General features: G+C 36.4%; 2 protein-coding genes across 2 annotated transcripts; one reads left to right on the forward strand and one right to left on the reverse strand.

Moving 5' to 3' along the window:
- Positions 1–72: 72 nt before the first annotated feature.
- LOC141433176 (ribosome biogenesis protein BRX1 homolog) lies at positions 73–2,607 on the forward strand. The gene is made up of 5 exons (XM_074095086.1): positions 73–326; positions 418–694; positions 989–1,272; positions 1,355–1,592; positions 1,679–2,607. The coding sequence occupies exons 1-5, from the start codon at positions 201–203 to the stop codon at positions 1,864–1,866; spliced, it is 1,113 nt and encodes a 370-aa protein (XP_073951187.1). The 5' UTR covers positions 73–200; the 3' UTR covers positions 1,867–2,607.
- Positions 1,913–24,346, reverse strand: Ctl1 (choline transporter-like protein 1). The gene is made up of 12 exons (XM_074095083.1): positions 24,046–24,346; positions 23,428–23,962; positions 20,174–20,343; positions 19,874–19,933; positions 18,820–18,987; positions 18,121–18,256; positions 16,973–17,120; positions 16,147–16,284; positions 15,122–15,284; positions 14,318–14,539; positions 10,993–11,151; positions 1,913–3,951 (listed from the first exon to the last, which is right to left on the reverse strand). The coding sequence occupies exons 1-11, from the start codon at positions 24,148–24,150 to the stop codon at positions 10,993–10,995; spliced, it is 2,004 nt and encodes a 667-aa protein (XP_073951184.1). The 5' UTR covers positions 24,151–24,346; the 3' UTR covers positions 1,913–3,951.
- Positions 24,347–25,043: the final 697 nt, after the last annotated feature.

The following is a 25,043-nucleotide window of genomic DNA, read 5'->3' on the forward strand; positions in this document are numbered from 1 at the left end:
GTCTACTTGAAATTTCGACGTTTTCTTAAGTACCTCAAACAAATAATCTGATTTTGTTTTAATACTCTTGACATGTCAATTTCACGTCACACGTGCGCCTTGAGTTACCGATGGTATGGTTACCGACAAACTGTATCGGTCTAACCTAAAACAAAGTTATTAGGTTTTCGTATTTATATATCAATTAATTTTAAATAAAAATGGTTAAGGTAAAAGCTAAAGTTTCTAAAAAGAACAAAGAAATAAAAGATCATACCATTCATAAAAAAGTGGAAGAACTGGTGTTACCACCAGTGAGAGGATCAAGCGATCCACCACAGAAACAGGTATGACATTTTTCATATTATTTTACTTTTACATGCTTCTAAGAGTAAGATATTATGAGGAGCATTGTAAAATATATACTTCTCTTTTCAGGTGAAATGGATAAATCGGCAAAGGGTCTTAGTTTTTGCTGCTCGTGGCATCAATCACCGACACAGGTATTTGATGGAGGACATTAAAAAATTAATGCCTCACCACAAGACAGAGTCTAAGATGGAAAGAAGTAAGAACCTTTATGTAGTGAACGAGATCAGTGAAATGAAAAACTGCAACAAATGTATTCTGTTTGAGGGGCGGAAAATGAGAGATTTATACATGTGGGCTGCAAACATTCCTAATGGACCGAGTGTCAAGTTTCTAGTTGAAAACAGTGAGTATCTTCAAGTAAATGAACTGCAAAACATTACATATCATCAATCATGATTTATAAGCAGATCTGAAAATTATCTTATGCCAAGGTGGAGGAATTGCATGAACACAATTACTTGTATAAACATAGCTATCATAAGGTTGCATTATCATTGGTTGAAAAACTTGGTAATATAATATACTCAGCGGCACAAAATTTGGCCCACCCTTCATACGAAATTACCGATTCTGCATACATTTGATGGTCAGATTTTTTGCCGCTCAGTATAGTTGTAAATTATCTATTTATTTGCAGTTTACACAATGGGAGAACTTAAAATGACAGGGAATTGTTTAAGAGGATCCAGGCCACTGCTCTCATTTGACCCTCAATTCACCAAGGACCCTCACTATGCCTTGCTGAAGGAGCTGTTCATACAAATATTCGGGGTCCCCAACCACCACCCGAAAAGTCAGCCTTTTTTTGACCATGTTTACACATTCATGGTCCTTGATAATAGAATTTGGTTTAGGAATTACCAAATTTTGTCTGAAGATGGTGCTTTAGCTGAAATTGGACCAAGATTTGTTCTGAATCCAGTAAGTATTTTGTCCCACAGATGATATGCTTGTACCTTTTTACTTATCCTTTTTGTTTTCATTAATTTCTTTAAACTTCCAGGTTAAAATATTCTCTGGATCATTTGGTGGAGTCACTATTTGGGAAAATCCAAAATATGTCAGCCCTGCTAAGCTACGACAAGCTTACTCCAAGAAGGCTGGTGACAAATACGAGAGGAGGATTGAGAAGAAAGTTGTGTATGAAGCAACTAAACCAGAAACTGGGTATCCAGACATAGAGGATGCAGAGTTCTTTAAAGGAGATGTAATGGAAAAGGCAGAAGAAGCAGTTGTTAAAGGTATGTATAAACTTTTCATCATTATTGCTCTATTTAAAAAATAATGCAAGTACTATTAAATAAACTTGATTTGTTTGTTTTTACAGAAGAAATAAAAGAAGAGAATGACAGTGAAGAGGAAGTTCAGATGAAACCAGTGATTAAAAAGAAAAAGTCCAACAGCAAACCAGATATGGCCATCAGGCGTAAGCAACTCAAAGCTAAAAGCAAACTAATTTCTGATCAGATAAAGAAAAGGAAGCAGTTCAAGAAGAAGAAACCAAACAAAAAATAACTTTCTTATGTCTACAGCTGTAATTTTAACATAAATAAAACAGATATTTCACACAAGTAGTTTTTATTTGAATGAAAAGCATTATGATAAAACAGGTACAGTTGGATGAAATTTAAAGTCCATCAGATCACAATATTCAAAACAGAGATGGGCTAAATGCAATTGACTAACGATTGAGAATAACCTATTGAATAGAGACTAACAATTAAAAATGACGATTGATTAATCTTAGTCTAACTTTCGATTAATTAAATCACGATTAAATTCAGCCTCAACCAGCAACTAAATTTTTAATCAATTAGATTAATATTAGGAATAAATACATTTTATTTGTAATAAATATCACACAGCATATCATAGAATGATTTTCCAAGAACAACACATGACAAGACTTAATTTTTGTAAAGTTAATCAAGATTTAATCATGAAATTTAGTCAATTAAAATTATTGATTATTCAAATGCTCGTCCATTAATGTAATCGCGACTAAATTAATTGTGATTAATTTAGTGACGATTGATTGTTTAATCGATTGATTAGTTGATTAAAAAATTAATGCCCATCTCTGATTTAAAACAAATGTTACTACAGGGATGATATGTAATATTGGTTTCCACAAGCTAATTTTACTTTCTTGGTAGTCAATAAAAAGAAATATTGGTTACATAAAACAAAAAAGATTTGTATGTGTTATTATAAAATTAAGCTCCTTTGAATCAAAATTATAGTTACCTTGCATCTGGTTAAACAGAAAGTAAATAATTTCAAGTCAAAGTAATAGGGTGACCATGCTTATAAATTTATGTTAACTTCCATTTGCTTCAGGCAGTAAGAAAATTTAGTTCTGGTATATAAATGTAAATCCTGTATAAATTATAACACACATGTCAAAAACTAAATTGATCATAGTAATACTATAAACTTGCATTCAAGTAGATGAGATCTCGATTACACACAAAAATGGACGGTACGTATAATCATTTACAAAATACATCATTATCCATTAAATTGAGCCTGCGGTTTTACTACTTTGTGCTATTCAAATAAATTACACAGGCATTCAAATACAGCAATACAAATATACAAACACTCTTCTCTGTAGCATAGTTTTAATGCCACAACAATCAGTGCACTAATAAAAATATATTTATGGAGAATTAAGAATTTAAAGTTAACAAGATTTCTTTGATACATAGTTTTCCAGAATTTAACTCAAATATTCCAAAATATTTTATCTAAGTAACTTCAAGTGGAAAATAATATTTTTGAAAAAAAAGAGTAAATGTGAAATTAAATTTTAAAATGTAAAAAATCATGTTACAAAAGTAAAATAAAAAAAATCATAGGTTGTAACGAAATGTGTTCATTACAATTTTTTTTTCACTTAATGGCATAAATTATCAAAACTAATCTTTGTTGGATGGAGTTTGTTGAGAACTCTTTAAATCTTGATTATTCTATGTTTATTTATTAAAGCTTCAATATGCACTTAGGCATTAAAAAAAAAACTACTTTCGCATTGGATCAGTGGATCACAATGCTAAAACACTAAAATAAAATCACATCTATCAAAAACTTGCTTGTAAACGTCTATAAAATACTAGCAACTTGTATAATAGATACCATCAAAACTTAATAGTTACATTTTTATTATTACGATAAAAGCCCGTTCATATGCGTATAATTCGATTAGAATTTAGTAAAATAAGTAATGTCGGTCGAGTTTACTAGTGCGTACCTATCTATTAAAAATTATTTGTGTTCACATATTATAAAAAAAAAACATTTATAAACTTGATTTGATTTGTATAAATATGATTATAATCATTTACAATGCACTAACAACTATCATCACGATAAATAGAGAATAAACGGAGATTCAATTGATTGAGTAAAAAATACATTATAAGATAATTCAGATTTGAACTATAAATTTGATTCAACTTAAAACTAGATGTACTTCAATCTTATTATAAATTAATATAAAAAAAGATGTTTATTTCCATTCATGTAAAAATAAATTATCTCTTATTATGAAGTTTCACTTAAATATATAAAAATGCATCTTGCTTGGTCTTGTGTGACCTGTAACAGAAAGTAGGGTATATTTAATTAAATAACAAAACCGGCCAAGTGCGAGTAGGACTCGCGCATCGAGGGTTCCGTACAAATTATAAAAAGATTTTAATAAATATTTTTATTATATGACGTAACTAAAAATTTATGCTTTTCGCAACGCAACGTTGCTTTGTACCAAATTTCAAGATTCTGAGTTCAAGGGAAGTACCCTGTAGGTTTTGATTCCCTTGCGAGTGTCGAAAATTTGCAGCATAAACGGCTGTATCTTTTGATTGCTTTGGCTTAGAAGTTTTCTCCAAGGGACAGTAGACCTGTATTTGATATAAATTTCAGCTTGATTTTCGCGTTCCCGAGAAAAAGGGTCTTGACAGACAGACAGACAGATGGACAAAAAGTGATCCTATAAGAGTTCCGTTTTTTCCTTTTGAGGTAGAACCCTATAAATAGTTTATACTGTTGGAACTTTTTGGTGTTTTGTAAACCTAGTTATAAAGCTTTGTTTCTTCTGGTTGTGACAAAGTCACTCATTATTCTTTTGCTTGTCGCGTAGCACGTTATTTTGAATACATTTTATTTTCTTCAGTTTAAAGCTTGTTTTACCTAAAATTATACAATATCTATCAGGTTATGGGACCTACGCACGTTTTATAGCAAGTTTTAATCATTTCGCGGAAAAATATTATCTCTTGTAGTCCAAGATACGGCGTAAAAATGGCGTCGAACATTTCTTCAGTTTCTTCAATAGAAAAATTATCTGGCGTAAGTAATTATAATACCTGGAAATATATGCTGAAGATGATACTGATTCATGAGGAATTGTGGGACTATGTTGGAGAAAAAGAAGCGAAAAATGAAGATTCTAAAAAGGTTCAAAAAGCGCTTGCGAAGATTGCTTTGTCGGTTCAACCGGTAGCGTTCCCGCACATAAGAAACGCTACGACGGCGAGACAAGCATGGCAAAACATAGAAAAGGCATACGAGGATAAGGGTCTATGTCGAAGATTAGCGTTACTTCGAACTCTATTCGCTACAAAATTATGCGAATGTGACAGCATGGATGCCTACATCAATAAAATCATGGAAACATCGCAATTGCTGAGTGATATTGGTTCAGCACTAGATGATGACTTTGTCGCTGTCATTATGTTGAGTGGATTGACAATTGAGTATGAACCGTTAATAATGGTGTTAGAAAACTCAAATGTGACGCTGTCAACTGAAACCGTAAAAGGAAAACTTCTGCAAGAAGACCAACGACAGAATAAATGTGACGGCGGGACCGCGCTTGCTGTGCGAAAACCGTTTAAGCCGAAGTGTTTTAAATGTAAGAAAACAGGACATTATTTTAAGGATTGCCCAGAAAAGTCCGGCACCAAAACACAAGGCGGTAAGCAACGTAGTCCGGGTTCGAGTTCTAGCAGCGTCAAGTCCCCATCAAAGGCGTTGATAACAGCTCTGTCTGTGGGAATCAAGCGAGACGTCTGGTACATAGATAGCGGAGCAACAAGTCACATGTGCAATGATCGCTGTGAGATGTTTGATTTTAAAAAGGAGAAGCCTAAAGAAGTGAACATAGCCAACGGAGATGTCTTGATGACAGCTGGTCGTGGATCGGTGCAAGTTACGTTGAAAGATAATTGTGTAAGGACGATAAGTAATGTATATTTAGTTCCTGAATTGTCTGTAAACTTGTTATCTGTCAGCGCTATGGTAAAGAAAGGTTACGATGTTGTGTTTAGTTCTGATGGGTGCATTGTAAGTGACGGTGAGGAAGTCCTAGCCTCCGCTACACTGAGAGATGGTGTTTATCAACTCGACGCCATAGAAGCAGGGTCTGCTTTGTGTAGTGTGGCAGCCTCGAAGGTTGCGTCCGTATCTTTATGTTTAGATACAGGTGACAGCGAGGCGCTGCGGCAGGAGGAGGGTGTGGCTGCTGTTGAGCAGGCTGTGCGTGCGCCGTCTACCGCTTCGCAGACTCAAGAACTTTGGCATCGTGGCCTAGGCCATTTGAACAGCAGGAGTATGGAGCTGTTGAAAAAAGGTATGGCAACTGGAATATCATATGATAGTAGTGACTTTCGTAATTGTATTTCTTGTATTGAGGGAAAACAAACTAGATTGCCTTTCCCAAAGAAATCTGAAAGTAGGGCCAGTGAACTTCTAGGCTTGGTGCATAGTGATCTATGTGGTCCGATGCCGTGTGCATCGTTTGGTGGATCAAAATATTTTTTGACATTTATTGATGATTTTTCTAGGAAGACGTTTGTATATTTTCTTAGATGTAAAGATGAAGTTTTTGATTATTTTAAAGAATTTAAAGCCTTGGTTGAAAACCAGACTGATAAAAAGATCAAAATACTTCGTAGTGACAATGGTGGTGAATATGTTAATTCAAATTTTCAGAACTTTCTGAAGACACATGGGATTCAACACCAGACTACGGTTCCATATTCAGCACAGCAGAACGGCGTCGCGGAGAGAGGAAACCGCACGGCCATGGAGAAAGCGCGCTGCATGCTTCGAGATGCTGGTCTGAAGAAGGAGTTTTGGGCAGAAGCTGTTAATACAGCTGTCTACCTCAAGAACCGCTCGCCCACTAAAGCAGTGATGGGGTGTACTCCTGAGGAACGCTGGTCAGGTACACGGGCAAATGTTTCTCATTTACGTATTTTTGGTTGTCAAGCTTATGCTCTTCAGCAAAAACGGGATAAATTAGATCCGAAAGCTAAGAAGTACATATTTGTGGGATACTGTGATCAAACAAAAGGTTACAGGTTGATGGATCCTGAATGTCCAACCAAATGTTTCAAAGCAAGAAACGTAACGTTTTTAGAAAATGATTTTTGGAACGGCGAAAATAAGGTTCCTGGTTTACATTGTACACATGAATTGACGTGTAACAATGTTGAACGTCGTGTTGAGAATTTTAATAATTCTGTCCAATTGGAAACATCTAATGTGAGCTCTGATACGTCTGAAGTTATTGAAATTCCTACAAACGCTCAGAGAATTAGTACAATCACAGTAGATGATTCTGTAAGCGAGAGTAGCGATACTCCAGATGATCCTGCCGATTTAACGTACTCCCCAGGTGATTCCACGTTAGAAAACTACTCTGGAATCTCGACTGACGAGTATGAGGAAGCTGCAGAGGAGTCCTGTTTAGTTCACAATTTGCGTAGTGAAGCAAAGGATCCTGAAACTGTGCAGGAGGCATTGACTGGTGCTGAAGCTGAGAACTGGAAAGCTGCGATGGAAGATGAGTATAAATCTTTCATAGACAATAAATGCTGGACCTTGACCGACAGAAGAAACGAGCAAAGACCGGTAAAATGTAAGTGGATTTTCAAGAAGAAACTCGGTCTTGACGGTGAAATACTGAGATATAAAGCTCGCTTAGTCGCAAAGGGATACACGCAAAAATATGGAGTAGATTACCAAGAGACGTTTTCCCCGGTAGTCAGGTACTCTACGATCCGTACATTATTGGCGCTAGCAGCGGAATTCGATATGGACATTGAACATTTAGATGTTAAAACAGCCTTTTTAAATGGAGACCTACGAGAAACCGTTTACATGGAACAGCCAGAAGTCTTTAAGTAAAAGGAAAAGAAGATAAAGTATATAAACTGAACATGGCAGTATACGGTCTCAAACAGGCTTCAAAATCTTGGTATGAAAAGATAAATGGCGTATTAATTAATGTTCTGAAGTTTAAGCACGTACATTCTGAACCTTGTGTGTATGTGAAATCGAGTAACAATTCATTGATGATCATCGCTCTGTATGTAGATGATATAATTTTGTTCTCGTCAGCTGGATGTCAAAAGTCGGAAATTAAAGAAAAACTCAATAGAGAGTTTGAAATAAAAGACTTAGGGCCAGCTAGTCATATCCTTGGCATGAGACTTCGGAGACAAGATGCGAAAGTCAAGTTAGACCAATCCTATTACATCAAAAAGGTACTTGACAGGTTTAATATGTCAGATTGTAAACCTGCTCGAACACCGATGGAAACTGGTATAAAACTTGTGAGGTCTACGCAAGGAAAATGTACTAATGACTATCGTGGCTTAATAGGCTGTTTGATGTACATTGCGGTATGTACGCGGCCTGACATCGCTCACGCTGTAAGCTCGCTGAGCCAGTTCAACGAGGCTTACGACGAGTCACACTGGAAGGCAGCAAAAAGGATACTTCGTTACCTTAAAGGCACGATTGATTTTTGCTTAACTTTTCAAAAGACTGGGTTGACTATCAACGCATATGCGGATGCTGATTGGGCGGCGAACGAGACCGATCGTCGTTCTTACACAGGTTTTGTTTTTAAAATAGGAAGCTCTGTAGTCTCTTGGGAGAGCAGAAAACAGAAGACTGTTGCTCTTTCGAGCACTGAGGCGGAATACATGGCGCTGTCTGACACGTGTAAGGAGGCCCTGTTTCTACGGCAATTCTTATTTGAAGTGCTTGGTAAGCAATTTAAAATTTCTATTTATAATGATAGTCAATCTGCACAGAAGTTGTGTTCAAATGCAATGTTCCACAGCAGAACTAAACACATCGATGTACGACATCACTTTATACGAGAAATCGTAAATAAGGGTACAGTAGTCATAAGCTATCTGTCTACTGATCAGATGGTGGCTGACTTGTTAACTAAACCACTGACCAAAGATAAACATGACAAGTTTGCATGTCAATTGTTTATTACTTAGTTAATTGTTTTGTTTATTTGATAGTGGTTTGTAAAGTGTTTAGTTATTTATGCAAGTGGATTTGTTTATTTATAATATAGTTTTATAACTAGTTTAAGGGCCAGTGTTGGAACTTTTTGGTGTTTTGTAAACCTAGTTATAAAGCTTTGTTTCTTCTAGTTGTGACAAAGTCACTCATTATTCTTTTGCTTGTCGCGTAGCACGTTATTTTTGAATACATTTTATTTTCTTCAGTTTAAAGCTTGTTTTACCTAAAATATACAATATCTATCATATACCAGACTGTGGTAGTATCATATATCTCCGCAGATCTCAGAAGAGATAGATGGTAAGCAAATAGCTTGCAAAAGTCATGCATGTTTTTTTTTTTTCATATTTAGTCATATTTTTAAATGTTTAATGTTTTGTGTTTTATAGCTTATTGTTTTAATTGCTTAATGACATGTGTCGCCGTACCCAACCTATCCCAAAAGTATTTTAAAGCCATGCTAAATGTCTCTTCTGACTGAACTGAGCTGGATCTACGACTTCCGAACGGGGGCAGAAAATTGATAATTCTAATCTATCAAACCCTTTACTATACTACATTTATTTTAACATTTGAAACTAAACGGTAAAATTTGCACACGTTTTTAAATGAAGCAACGAAACTACTATTTAAAATTGTGTTAAAACTTCTATAATAAAAACATAATGAATACCGCTAATAAATGTACATGTAGATATTTTTATTCCATTTGTGTTTGAAATACCGAGAAACGTGTGTTACAATTTGACAGTTAGGCCACTGTTACACATGCTCGTTAGTAGCAAGAGAGCATGCTACTATCGAGCAAAATATGCTACCTAGTAGCATGTGTGAACAGGACATGCTACTATCGAGCATGCTTATTAGTGGCATGCTCGAGACGGGGATGGAAGGGGGAAAGGTAATAAGCAAGTGTGAACGCGTTTGCTTCAGTCCATGAGCATGCTCATTAGTGGCATGCTCATAAGCACGCTTATAAGCATGCTAGTAACGAGCATGTGTAACAGTGCCTTTAATTCAAACCTTAAATTAAACGGAGTATAGATTCGTTCTTGCTATCAGTAAGGGGCGGGTGCGCATTTTTTCACATAACATTTTTCATCACACTTGCTCGTAAACAGTGTCGTAACATGCAGGCTACCTTGCTTGCAACCCCCCAAATAAAACCCTCGACCTTAATTTTGTTGTCATGAAGCCCAAGGTCGGTAAATGAGTTTGTTACTGCATGGCGTGTTGCTGCTCCGTGCGCGCGCTGCACACTCACGCCATGCACATGCTGCGGAGGGGGAGGGGGAGGGAGGAGGGCGGCGGGGAGCTGGCGCTGCCAAGAGCGCAGTTAGCGGTATCGGCAATTTTTGAAAAAATATTAGTTTTTCTTTTACAAATATACAATTTTACTCGCAAATGTGATGAAAAACATTGTATGTCGCACGGGCGGTACTAGAATTACGAACATCGACTCATTAAAGCCCTCAGTCTCCGACTTTGGGCTTCAAGGCTGTTTCACCATCCATTGATTAATTGGCTAAGTAAAGTTTTTTGGAGAGGCGCTAATTATATTTTTTTTCGATAGTCGACGTCTTAATAATCGAGGAACTGCAGCTCTTTTATTTTTATTTCCTCTTATTAATTAGAAATATTTTTTTAAGTGGTCGATATGACGTTTGTGAGATTGAAATAGCAGAACCGTTGAGGGCTCAGTACTTAGTAGAAACAGTAAAAAAAAACGAAGTCAACTGTCACTGCTGTCACTGTCAAGTAGAATCTAACCTAAAACCATTTTATTTGCTTTGCGATTTGGTGCGATCAGTGTGTTTTTTGTTTGGATAATTTTGCCGTCGTAATGATGCCGTCTCCGTCTATTCGAACAAAACAAACAGAGACGGCATCACATTTATCCGTCAAATCAATGTAATCAATGGACGGTGAAACAGGGGATTAATATTATTATGTATATCTGTACCAAAATTCAAGTCAAATTTACCTGCTACATTCGAATTTCAAGATAACTAGATCGGAGGCCGTAGTCTAACACGCTGACGTCGCGATAGCATTCAACATATCTTTCTTTCTATCATTCTTTCTGGTCTTATAACGTGTGAGAGAAATAAGACAATAATGGTGATTTTCCACCGGCGAGGCGAAACGACAATTGAAATTTGTATGCATTCTCGCGCGCCCGCCGCGAGCCGCCGCGGGCGCCGCCATACAATTTTCAATTCTCGTCTCGCCCCACCGTTGGAAAATCACCTTAAGGCCTCCGGTCTGAGTAGTGATCACTTCCCCTGTGTTTGTTGTACGTACTCAGTACTTGGCAGCGAGCTCGCCCATCTCCGAGGTGTCTGGTTCCTCGCTGGCCCGTGGCGCGCCGAGCTCCGCCAGCCGTGAGCTGCGCCAGCGGCCCTCGCCGCCGTTCATATTCCGGTCCTCGCACACGCATATGAAGAGCGTGTCAACCACCATCTGGAAATGTATAGGCTCTTACCAAAAAAATCTAGATCGCTAATTGGACAACCTTGGTCTGTTTGATTAAAAAAAAAAACCGGCCAAGAGCGTGTCGGACACGCCCAAGATAGGGTTCCGTAGCCATTACGAAAAATCAAGTAATATTTTTCTTAGGATTTCATTCAGATTGGTAGTAAATAATAATATATCAAATTTACAAGGACATTTATAACGGCTAAGATTGCTTGAGAATTATTAGTAGTTTAAGAATAAATATAAAGCAGCCTTAGGTCTAAAATATACCTAAACTTGGCAGATTCCGTATACAATAAGAAATCCTTAGAAAAATATTACTTGATTTTTCGTAATGGCTACGGAACCCTATCTTGGGCGTGTCCGTCACGCGCTTGGCCGGTTTTTTTAATCAAACATACCAAGGCACAAAACCTATTAATCTCACGAAACGTGTGGTTTGCCGAAATAAAGGTTCAATTTGTTTACTTGTCTACTTCTATTTGTTTACAAAAAGTGAAAAAAAATCTCCAGGAGTAAACTACATTATAAGTCTACTATCGATAAAAAATATAATATGGACCATCCTAGAAAACTTGAGGTACAGTCGCCATCAGATCGGAGCGGCCAAGGTGGTCAAAAATATCGATACATGAACTCTATTACCTTAATAACAGAGTGCATGTGAATGTGATACATGAACTCTATTACCTTAATAACAGAGTACATGTGAATGTGATACATGAACTCTATTACCTTAATAATAGAGTGCGAAATATCTGATGGCGACTGTACCCAATTTTGGATACTGAAATTTTCTAAAAATAACTTTTATCGTCTATACTAAAAACTGGAATTCAAGAAGCAAAAAATCTACGACAGATATGTCACTGTTAAATCTCACAATGTCACTTCTGTCACTGTCAAATAAACTTTTCAGGTTTCGCCAACCTTTTTTAACAGTGATCACAAAATTCTATATTGCTCTCATGTCTGACATTTTTTAATGCGCAAGTTGTCTCCGCGTGGTTTCTGGAATTTTGCTATCAAGTTTGCAAAAACTACAATCACCGTACAACGTGAAGAAGAAGAATATATTTATCTTTAATTTAACTGACATTGGCCTAAGTCTTAAGGCCGCCATTGAGGGGAATAATAATAACATTTTTTAATATGATTCCTTGTATTGTTATTAAATAAGGATTTTGTGAAAAAAAAAATAATAACTTATTTTCAACTCTCAACTAACATTGAGACAATTTTATTCTAAGGAACATAAACAGGATAAGGTTGCGTTGTTCTACAATATTTATTTTATTCCGTTTTTTCGTATTTGTTGTTATGGCCGCAACAGAATACTTTATCTGTGGAAATTTCAACTGCCATGGTTTATGTTATGAGATGCAGTACAGCCTAATGACAGACGGACAACTTAGTAATAGGCCTCATATTAAATCACAGGAAAGGAATTTGAAAAGGTTAAATGAAATATATTTTTTTAGCAGTTTAAAACACCATATTTAGCCACCATAAACGCCATAAAGCGCGCTACACACTATTACTCTGCAGTTTTGTTGATTAGCCAAATGTATGTAAAAAATTAAATCAAACATTAGTTTGATTTTATCTTAATTGTAAAATATTGCACCAAATGTTATGAATACCTGAAGAAATACAAGCACAATACTATAATATATATTACTTAATATTATAAATGTGAAAGTTCGTGAGTGAGTGAGTATGTTTGTTACTTCTTCACGCTGAAACGGCTGGACGGATTTGGATGAAATTTGGCGAAAAGTTAGTTTATAACCTAGATTAAAACATAGGATACTTTTTATTCCGATATTCCCACGGGATAAGGATAAAATCGTGAAATAACAACCGCTGGGCTTAGAGTCATGAAATTTGGTATGTAGGTAGTTGGACGTCTGGTATAACACATAAGCTACTTTTTGACCCGATATTCCCACGGGATACCTAGGGATAAAATCTTGAAATAACAACCGCTGGGCTTAGAGCCATGAAATTTAATATGTAGGTAGCTGGACCTCTGGAATAACACATAGGCTACTTTTTATTCCGATATTCCTACGGGATAGGGATAAAATCTCGAAATAATAACCGCTGGGCTTAGAGTCATGAAATTTGGTATATATGTAGGTAGCTGGACGTTTGGAATAACACATACGCTACTTTTTATCCCGATATTCCCAAGGGATAGTTTTGTAACTAAGGGACCCCATACATCCCTGTATTATTATTATTATTATTTTGTAATTTTTTCTTTAATTGTATACTGTAGTTTTTAAGTATTTTATTTGTAATTATTTTATTTTGAAAAACTGACTTTTTGCCAAGTTTCTTGCGGCGAATTCTTCTTGGCAATGTAGTCTTTCCGAAAGCGCTGGTAGTTTAAAAAATGACGTGTAAAAGTGCCCATTGTGGCCTATTTACTGAATAAATGATTTGAATTTGGATAGGGGAAATTTTTGAAATTTCAGCACTGGGTTTAGAGGCTTGAATTTTGTACAGTTATTCATAACACAACCTCAATGAAGACCACGATATAAATTTTGGAAATTTCCAGGGGAATTTTGTAAAATCCCGAAAATTTCATTTGCAACTACCAGACTGAATAGTTTACGCATGCGAAGCCGCGGGTAAAAGCTAGTTACTAATAAAAAGAATTTTCTATCGTGTGTTTAAAAAAAAAGGAATGTACTATTGTACACACATTTTATTTCAGTGGCAACATTGTCGTAGATTTTTTGGTCTTGAATTCCAGTTTTAAGTATAGAACGTGGAAATGTGAAAAAAATGCCGTATTTTTATGATGAACATCGAAAAAATGGACACAAAGGAACAAAGTAAATAATTCCGCGTACCTAACATAGTATTTATAAAAGCTTCGAATAACCTAACCAACTTAGAACAATTGAAAAAACCGCCGATATTGTCATTTCAAAGTTCAAACTCAAAATCGGCCGAACCGGTTTTAATGACACAGCTAAAAACGGCCGCAAGAAAACTCGTTTTCGCATAAAAACCGCATCTAAATTGGCCCATCCGTTTAAGAGCTACGATGCCACAGACAGACATTGGCGTCTAAGTTGTAACACCACACTTTGCGTCGGGAGTGAAGTGAACAATAGTCAAAACCAAAACAAACCTCATAGAGCGACAGTATGCAATGTGCGATAAAGAAGGAGTAAATGCATATAACGAGCGTGGGTATAGCGTAGAAGTGTAAGTCGGTGTTCCTCTTTAACAGCAGCAGCCCGACGATGCCGGTGACTGCGGTCACGATGCACTTGCCCAGAAACAGGATGAAGTCGCCGACGCTGTTTATGGTCGCCACTTGCAGCGCGTTGTTCATTATTGTGCTGAACGCCTAGAAAGTATCGATTCTTTAATCAAAATCAAAATGGCTAAAATTAATAATATCATAATAAAATAGAATAAAAAGTTTTTCATATCGAAAATACAAACTGAAATACAGATGCACAGAAAAACCATAAAAATAAGACCAGCATTCGTTGTCCAGCGGTGGTGTAGCGGTATAGCACGCGGCACGGAATACCGAGGACCTGGGTTCGATTCCCAACGCTGGTCTTATTTTTCTGGTGTATTTCAGTTTTTATTTTCGATATGGGTTTTACGTGATGACCGTAAAAGTAACAAAAATTTGGAATTGAAATAAAAAATACAAAAAGATTCCAAAAACCAATCTTAAAAAGTTTTTCAACACTTGCCGGCCGATCCAATCCAATACTTACAGATTTTGATCCAATACGAAGTTGGGTCGCGGATTGAGTTTAAAAAGCGTTGCTTTAACGTCATCGACATATTTATACTTTTTTTAGCGTAAATAGAAAAGATTAGAACAAAATTAAGGTACAAACTCACAGACCATACGAGGATAGTTTTATGAGTTGTGAGGCGATTTACGGTTTTGGTTGCGTCAAAGCCATACCTTAGCAGCAGCTTTACAGAAGTGACATCTTTCTATAGTTATAATAGTGTATGCGTTGTGGTTCAGGTAACGAATAAACTTTTCCAGGCAGTAGAAACAACAAATACCACATTTGAGCCCGCACTTTGCACATTCCGAACCTTTGTCAGCCCTTGCTGAAAGCCTGTAGAAATAATACAAATAATTAAATAACTATAGAAAAATCATTTATTATATTATATAATACATGTCAAGTTATTAAAATTAACACAAATACACAATCATAAACAGTCATATAAACCGCCCCGCGTCATACCTGTGCCCTTACTGTATGTTTTCGGTTATAACTGTCGGAGCAACATAAGGTATTTAATATTTCAATATGGCGTCTGCGAAAAAAAATATGACGAAGGAATAAAAATAAATATTTTGTATTGTAACAATATGGGTATCAAATGGAAGCTAATAATTAGCTCATTCGAAATATATATGGGTTATAATATTTTTAATCTACCATTTTCACAGAAATATCAAAAAATATAAAACAAAACATTAAATTTAAAAAATCAAAAACCCGACTGCCTTAAAAACTAAAAGGAAGAAAATAAGTCTAGTGGTCTAAAACTCGTCAAGTAGCCAATTTAAAGTTCAACTGTCGGGACCCATTCAAATCTTGACCAGCTCAAAAACTGTTGAATGGGTTGTTGAACCCACTGTTGAACTTTAAATTGGCTACTTGACAAGTGTTAGACCACTACTTACTTATTTTCCTCCTTTTAGTTTTTAAGGCCCTCTTGTTCTGAGAGGAGGCCTGTGCCCAGCAGTGGGACGTATATAGGCTGGGATGATGATGATGAGTTTTCAAGGCAGTCATTTTTTTTTTTTGGGCGATTAGGTGTGATGCCGTCTCTTTTTGTTTTGTTCGAATAGACGGAGACGGCATCACATTTAACCGTCGGTTAACGCTAATCAATGGATGGTGAAACAGCCCCTTAATGTTTAATTAAAAGTTGAGAACCTAGAAAATGGAATAAAAAAATACTTACTTTGCGTGCAAATACATGAGAACGAGTCGTGGGATTTTGAACAGAGTTATCAAAAACGAGCCTTTAGCAACCGATCCTAAATGGTATTTAATTAGTTTACCAATAGAGTACAGCACGGGGGAATGTGCGTTCGGACCTCTGAAAACAAAATGCAGCATATTTATTTCGTCTATTTATTATTACCGTTAAGTCATAGCGTAATAATACCAACTAGTGAGGTTACTCGGTTGTTTGGATAGGGCAACTAACTACGTAGTGAAGAGTGGAGCACGGCAGCATACCATCCGTACATAACTTTATCTCCTATATGCACTTGTCCCACCGCCGACGATGAGCGAGAAGCGAGTAGAGCGAGTAACTAGAAACGAGTGGGTGAGCAGCGAGAAGCGAGTGTAGTTTTGTCGCTGGCTGTAAGCGAGTGTTCAAGTGCGACGGGCGATTACTCGCTCCACTTGACTGGCTCGTGCGGGGCGGCCGCCAAGCTGACATCGCTGAGCGAGTATCTATATCTCAGCGAGTTTTATAACTCTTGTCGCTGCGACAAAAGATGTAAGAGCGAGTTCTCGCCGACAGTGTGAACAGCCAGCGATCAACTATTAATATATGTGTCTGTTTTACTCACACAGGATCTTATATCTTTTGTTCGTTTCTTGACCGAGAAAGTAGTCGATAGCCAATCGTTTCCTCGCTGGCGGTGAGACAACTGCCATAGTTTTTAGAGGATTGGTGTTGCTAATACGACAATATCTTGTTTGATTTTTTTTCCTTAATTTGGCCGGAAAAGTAACCAATATTTTTTTAAGTTCAATTTATCATTTTCACGTACCTAAAGTACCAATGCGAGACTGCACCAGCTATGGTCATCTGCTGACAGCCGAGGATGAACTCGCTGCCCCAGATGAGACAAATAAGGCACATCCACCACATGCTTTGCACCCACATGTGGTTGAACTCGATGGGGTCCAGGGTCCGAGCTGCTCATGAGAATAAAGTAGGTTGTCAGTGAAGAGTAGAAAAAGAAAATAATAAAAAAAAAGGATTATTTTTTTAAAAGTGAATGTGGTGCCCTCGTTTAATTTTTATTATTTGTTGCCATAGTCTACAGTGGTAGGTACAGTTTATGGAATCAGGCAAATGGATTAAAACGAATTACCTTTTTATTTCAATGCCACCCCCGCTTGCATGTCCTTCAGAAGTTCAATTTGTGTTCTAGATTGTTGAAGTGGCCACGAAGTTAAAGGTCAATTGATTTAGTTCATTGATAAAATTGGTGACACCAAAACGAAATTTGATTTGTCCACCTTGTTGGCTGTGTGTTAGGTACAAAAGTACCTATACGTATTGTGATATATGATTTTATAGTTTTTTTATTTATTTTTTATTTGACTGGATGGCAAACGAGCAAGTGGGTCTCCTGATGGTAAGAGATCACCACCGCCCATAAACATCTGCAACACCAGGGGTATTGCAGATGCGTTGCCAACCTAGAGGCCTAAGATGGGATACCTCAAGTGCCAGTTATTTCACCGGCTGTCTTTCTCTCCACGCCGAAACACAACAGAGCAAGCACTGCTGCTTCACGGCAGGATTAGAGATTGGTGGTAGCAATCCGGGCGGACCTTGCACAAGGTCCTATCACCTGTAAATTCGACCTGAATTTTGACCAAGCGCGAGTTTAAATTGAACAAAAGCGTCACTGTAGGTACGGTACTGAAATTGTTTTATTATAAACGAATAATGACAAATATTTTCTTATGACTCCTATGACTTGGGGCCTTAGGGCCAGTTCACACGGAGACGCGGCCATGCGTATTTAATTAAAAGGATACGTGAAGTGACTAGTCATTGACGTACTCACTCACCTAATGAGCCGTGAAGCGTCTCGGTGTGAACAGACCCTTAAAACTAGGACTAGGGCTTAGTCTAGGAGTCTAGTCCATAGAATAAAAGTCACATATTAAATTAAACACTCACATTTCCATGTGACGCTGCTATTAACACTTTGCGCTTTAAGGGATACATTGTTAACTTGATCGTGCATTTGTGTGCCATTTATGAAGAAGTTGTACTTGTACGGTATTCCAGGATAATTAGCAGTCGCAAGGCAGGCCTAGAATTAAAAAAGTTTATAAATAAATTTTATCATAATTATAATACTTACCGATTAGTTATTTGCCATCCAATAAACCCTAATATTTACAATGTCAATAAATTATCGTATTAAATAGTTGATGATGATGATGTTTATTTAAATTCGATCAAAATTTTCCTTTAGACATTGACTAACAGACTAAGTTCCATTTTATTAATTAATTAATTACATTACACGTGCGTGTTTGGACCACGGAAATGCAAAATGTACCTATACCATATCTCAACTTAATCAGTTCAGTAGATTTAAAGTAAACCGAATGTAACAGAATAACAGATACACGACACGAGTGAGGAATTAGGGAATTTCGAAAAAATAAACCATTATTTTAGGATTCAATCAAAAACGTAGATTACGAATATAACGATAGTTACGGCTATCACAAAATTCTCAGTTTCGACATTGTTAGCTACAACTGGTTTAAAAAATGTTTGACAATGTTGAGTGTTCTCTATAACTAACTTTATGCATCGATTAATTATGTATATTGGTAATTTGTGGGTAATACGAGTAATACTCACGACAACGATGGACCAGAATGCAAAGAAGAGTACTAGGAAGAAGAATGTGACTATAGGTTGTAGGAAGAGACTTGGAATCGAGCCCAGGCAGTGCGCAGTCTCCTTGAACAAGGCCGCCAGGAAAGACACACGGGAACGCATAACGAACACGAGGAGGAGCAGGATTACCTTAAAATAAATGTTAATTAAAATATTAAGCCATAAAACAAGGCAAGACAAAGTACATAGTTCACCCACTTGAATCTATTGAAATATTTCTCATTTAAGCTACAGAAAATAAAGTGGAAAGGATTTGTAAGTAACTACACTTAACCCGCGGCTTCGGATGGGAATTATCAGATATCGGGATAAAAAGTAACCTATATCTTATTCCAGACGAATCCAAATCCAAATCCTTCCAGTCGTTTTAGCGTAAAGGAGTAACAAACACAGCATAGGCATCGTCCTAATAGAACGCGAATGCGCGATCATCGTAGGCCTTAAGCTTTTGCATTTATAATATTTAGGATTTTCCACTTGTTCCCAGGGGGTAGGTATAATTCATAGCGAAGAGTTTGTCGGAAGTTTCTGTGCATACAAACCGTAGAAATCCGGTTCCCCACGTTGCACCGCATCTCGTCCCGTTTTAGAGTGCGCAGTACCTTGACTTTGACTTACCAGTGCAAGCGCGGAGCGGACGTTAGTATAGCGGTATTTTCATGTTGCGATGTTCTTGAATTACGAAAACGTCAAATATTCAGGTGCACAGATATGTATATCCGAGAGTAACAAGTGGGAAAAACCCGACAGTATACATAGTTTCCGCGTTTACGTGAGTGCTACACCCAGTAGAGCCTAGCCACGCCCCTGAAGCCAGATAAAACCTTAATTTATGAAACGACAAATTCACCTGCGTGTGTGGACGGGCAGTGGCTACCCTACATATCAAGTTAATTTATTTGGCGCCGCCATAATTTCAAAGGCGTGCGCGATAGCGTCACTAACAAATTAAGGGCGACGTTATCTTAACGAACGGACATTAATTACATAACATGTGATATTTAATTCAACTTACGGTAATTATGGTTGCAATAATAGAATACCAGAGAAACGCCGTCTCATTTTTAAGGGTTTCCTGAAAAAAGAAAACATATTATTGAAATACGTAAAGTTTAATTGAACGCAATAACGCACTAGCTGCCGGCTTGTTTTTTTTAATGCCATAAGCGAACGTACTTTAAACATTAATCATTAAATTTGACAGCAGAACTGTAAGAAAGTCAAGAAAATGTGTCAAAAGTGCAAGGATCTTTAATCTGGGGGCACGGCATTGCCCCCGCCAAGTCGAGCAAAACAAAACAAAAGGCATACTTACTGCTAAATACAGTGATTCAGCAAAACTCTGTTTTCCTGACTTTATCTCATAATACGTGTACCACAGCAGGCAAGTACCAGCCACACTTACAATGGATACTACTATCATAAATATCCATGATACAAAAGTAGCCAGTAGGTGCAAGATAGATACCATGAGCAAGGAGCATACTGAAACAAAAAAATGGATTACCTATTGGTAGTTAAAAAAAAAGAATTACCTATTCTCACTCGGTTCGGTAGAGGTTTAAATAAAATAATAGCTCGTAATAGTAGACGATGTTTTTTATACGGAAGCCCTTCTTGTAGTAATAGGTATGCATACAAAATTAACACAATTTTTTTTCTGGCGTTTATATGTAGGTCGGTGTCTGGGCTACTACGAAACTCGAAACTCAAAGTTCGTATCGTACCGTCCCTCTCGCTCTCGTATTAAATAGTATAAGTGTCAGAGGGACAGTACGACACGAACTTCGAGTTTCGTAGTAGCCCTGCAGAGCAAATACGCGGTATGGTGTGGTGCGGGGCGGGACAAGACCTCCAAAAGTAATTCGCAGGCTCCATTCCGTTTGACTTTCAATACACGCTGGAGTCGTTAGCGCCGTGACAGAAGTGCGTCTACTGTTTAAAATATTACGCTATGATAAGATAACAATATCATTAGTAATTAGCAGTGGTAATTAGCATACAATTTCTAACTACATTATTCATTTAGTGTTTGATTGAGACCTTCTAGTGAAGAGTGCTGTCAGAAAATACACATTTGAAGTAGGAAATGCCTTGTAAAATAAATAAGAACATATAAATAGATATTTCTTTCGAATAACTACTAGCTTTATGCCGCGGCGTCACTTCCGTGGAAGACTCTATCCTATGGGAATTTCGAAAAATACTACCGTCTTTCTTAGTGCACCGGATAGCTAAGTGGCAAGCTATAGGTAGGTACTTGAAACAATTAGGTAATTAACTAAATGTAAACCAACTTCAGCAGCCAGATTTGGTAATTCAAGGATTTTAAACTTTTTACTTATCTATCATTGTAATTAAGGTCCGAAACCGACCACGAAAAAATTTTTACCTAAAAAACACACGTTATGAATGAAAAAATTTTTTTATTATGGTTTAATTAATTAAAATTAAACGTTTCACCGTGTCCAACAAACAAACTTAATTATCACGTAAATTAAACTACAATACCTATTAACAATCTTTATCGAAAAGAAATTAACGAGTTATCACTTGTTACAATACAACTCTTGACTCTTGACTAGCGGGTACGGGTGTCAGTGAGTTGCAAGTACCTACCACACGCGCGAGCCCGGGCGGGGCGAGGCGACCAATCAAAATCCCAAAGAAAGCTCGTGCCACCGCGGTAAACCGCGCGCCAATATTTTAAATTGATTGCGGCCGAGAAACTCGGCCGTTTTGGGCTGAAACCGAGACCGAGATCTCGGCCCCGATTTTGGCCACGATTTGTCGAAACCGAGATCTCGGTCGGACCTTAATACCTGTAATACTAACTAGACTAGTGTATTTCAATATTAAGACACTAATTGACGTTGTTTTGTTTACATTTAGTTAAATACCTATCCAAACCAAGTGTAGAGAATATGTAAGAATGTATTTATTTTTAGGAATATTTCTGTCAAATTTCAAGCCTATCATAGCTTCAGTGGTTTAGGCCGTGCATTGTCTGGCATTCTGTCAGCCATGACCTCTTTTATAGGTACCTACAGATAGATTACTTTCATGTGTGGTAGGTACAAAGACCTAGACAATAGATTTTGTTGTAAGAACTCTTAAGTAATTACCCTGCTCAACATTCTATCTAATTTATTGAATCAGACGTCAGTGTAGTGTGGTAGTGGTGATAGTTGGGTTTGTGTGATTTTTGTGTGTTCTTAGTGTGGAGGTGGAGGAACTGAATGAACACACATTTGTTGCATAGACATAAAGTCGCGGTTGAGCAAAGTAATTGTTTTTAATTAAATGTTGATTTCTGTTATGTCTCTTAAAGGTCATTCATTACTTCTTTATTTAGATTAAAGCTATGATAAAACTGACTGACATAAGGTTGCTATGATGTCATATTTCAACTAAGTGATGAGTCAGCCTTCCCACACCAGTAACTAGATCATAGCAACAGGCAACAGGAAATACTTGTAGAAGGTCTTTGTTTTTAATTTAAGGAAATAATGTTGTTATTTCATTAACATAGTTTGTTTGTTTTGATATTGCTATGGCAGAACACAGCTAAATAACAAAGGTATTTTCAATTGGAAAACAATTTCAAAACCAATAATTTATATATAAATTTTCAATAAAATTTCATTCATACTATACTTGGTTTGGATAGGTATTTAATTAAATGTAAACAAAACAATGTCAAACTATCTAAACATTTACATTTCTGTATTACAATACACTAGTCTAGTTTGACTACAATGATAGCCAAGTAAAATGTTTAAAATCCTTGAATGTACCAAATCTGTAGCTGAAATTTGTTTACATTTAGTTAAATACCTATCCAAACCATGTATACACAGCGGCATAAAATTTGGCCCACCCTTCATACAAAATTACCGATTCGGCATACATTTGGGGGCCAGATTTATTGCCGCTCAGTATTATTTAGGTAGATAGATACACTACAAGTAAATTTTGTATACCTAATAAAAAATTTAATAAAATAGGTTTTTGGTTGCAAATATCCATCTATATAGATCTAGTTAGGTTGCATCTCTAGGAGAACACATTTTTTCGATTTTCCAGACAGAGTCTGGCCAAGTACTTTGCAATAAATCTATTATACTTGGTTTGGATAAGTATTTAACTAAATGTAAACTTTAGCTGCCAGATTTGGTACATTCAAGGATTTTAAACATTTTACTTATCTATCATTGTAATACAAACTAGATAAGTGTATTTCCATACATTAATGTAAATGTTTCTTTTGTTTACATTTAGTTAAATACCTATCCTATCCAAACCAAGTATAGTTACTATTAACAAGTAGCAAGAATAGCAAATTTCATCTCTCATATTAGTTTCATTTTTAGGGGTGGTACCTATTAGATTTTTTTTACCAAATGTGATCAATCTGAAAGTTTTTTTTTGTTTCTGTATCATAAATGAAACAACTCTGAATTAAAACAAATCAACTGAAATCTCCTTTTTCAAATTAGGGAAAAAATATCCAATTAAGAACCACATTTCATTTGAAAACTGTTGAAAATTAGACAAGAATATACTCACAGAATGCTACAATTACACATATTATCATCTCTTTCCATGATGAATACAGATCAGTCAGCATCTGCTCAATAGTGTCCCAGCTATTTAGTAATTCATAGAAGTCTGTAAATACTTTGCTTGCCAAATCGCTGGCATACTTCGGAAAGCATCTATGCAGGACCGGGAATGACTCGTAAACTGGTAGAGTAGGGCAAGGTCCGTCAATACTATGCAGCTCCGGGGTACTGACTACCGTGTTCAAATTCACATCATAAGTGCACAAGTTAGAATCAGTTGTACGGTAAAAGTTTTGTATGTCCGCAAAGGACTCCAACTTTTTATTAGGACATTTCTTAACACACACTTTAATAGATCTTCTCAGTTCTTTCAGGTCCAGAAAAAATAGATAGGGCTTGTCTATAGTGCTTATTCCAGCTAGAGGGAAATTTATGTGCTTCGTGTTACTTTTCACACCACAAGTGTTCCCATAGGAATCAAAACCGTTTATCAAACGTAGCGGATTTCCGTACACGAAGGATATAGCAGCTATTATAAGCTAAACAAAAACAATTATTATTTATATGTATTATAAGGTAAATTACTCATTAATGTTTTTGGATAATAGATTTGAACACTTACCATGAGCACCCAAAATATAACATAAATAACCAGCCATATAACATCCGTACACCCTTTTTTCGGAGTCTCATTTTGGGGTGAAATTTCACTTTGCGCGCAACCCATTTTCAATATTCACTTTACAATATGTAAACGTCAAGTAAAATAATCACTTTGTCTTAAAACTATTTCGTTAATATGTACGTAGTGGATATTTCATTTAATTAAATCGCTTAATTCTCTGTTTACCTACGTACGTAAGGTAGCCCGCTCGCGCTCGCTTGTTGAGTGTTGACGGTCTCCCAGTGTTGCCAGGTCCAATCTGAAAAACACAGGAGATATATGGAGTAAAAAACAGGAGTTTCAATTAAAAACTGTAAAAAAAAATTATCTCACAAAGCATTTATGGAGGCATGTTTTACTTATTATTTTCCCTAGGGTACTAAATTTATGATTTATTTTTCACCTTTTTATTGACTACAAAGGATCCAACCTCGACCTTGGCGGAATCATCGATAGTATCAATGGAGCTATACTTTCAAGAATTTAATTGAATTGACTACAAAGGATTTATATTGTGTTTCAACTACATAAATTTGCTTAAAAATAAAAATGTAATATTAACTTGGTTTAATTTAGGTAATTTATTAAAAGTAACAAGCTATTTAGTATTTCGTATTAAGTATAAGTTTATATAATATTTCTTAATAAATGATTTTTAGTTTTGATTAAGATAAAATTTAATCTCGTCAACTTTCATCGCGTAAAACGAAACTCAATTACAATAGAGCTTGACTTTTCTTATCGTCCGTATCGATTCCACAATCCACAATCGTTGGACTCTCATCATCTCTCAATTAGTACGAGAGCGAAGATCCTTAAATGAGCCTTTGTTTCGAGTGTTTCGTATTGTGCTTGATGTTTTGAACTGTTACTTTGTTACTCAATTGGGATGTCCCAATTTTTGACAACATATAATAAATCGAAAACCATTTGGAAAAATAGGCTTTGTGAAGAGT

The sequence above is a fragment of the Choristoneura fumiferana genome, chromosome 12 (genome assembly GCF_025370935.1).
Source record: "Choristoneura fumiferana chromosome 12, NRCan_CFum_1, whole genome shotgun sequence".
NCBI classification, from domain to species: domain Eukaryota; kingdom Metazoa; phylum Arthropoda; class Insecta; order Lepidoptera; family Tortricidae; genus Choristoneura; species Choristoneura fumiferana.

Bases quoted from the DNA above. Each gene is read 5' to 3' on its own strand.
- LOC141433176 (XM_074095086.1), top strand. From the start codon at position 201: ATGGTTAAGGTAAAAGCTAAAGTTTCTAAAAAGAACAAAGAAATAAAA. The intron at 327-417 runs GTATGACATTTT...TTCTCTTTTCAG, and splicing joins GCGATCCACCACAGAAACAG to GTGAAATGGATAAATCGGCA. The intron at 1,593-1,678 runs GTATGTATAAAC...TTGTTTTTACAG, and splicing joins AGAAGAAGCAGTTGTTAAAG to AAGAAATAAAAGAAGAGAAT.
- Ctl1 (XM_074095083.1), bottom strand. From the start codon at position 24,150: ATGGGTTGCGCGCAAAGTGAAATTTCACCCCAAAATGAGACTCCGAAA. The intron at 17,121-18,120 runs GTGAGTGTTTAA...TCTCATGAGCAG, and splicing joins TAGCAGCGTCACATGGAAAT to CTCGGACCCTGGACCCCATC. The intron at 15,285-16,146 runs GTAAGTATTTTT...TTATTTCTACAG, and splicing joins CTCATGTATTTGCACGCAAA to GCTTTCAGCAAGGGCTGACA.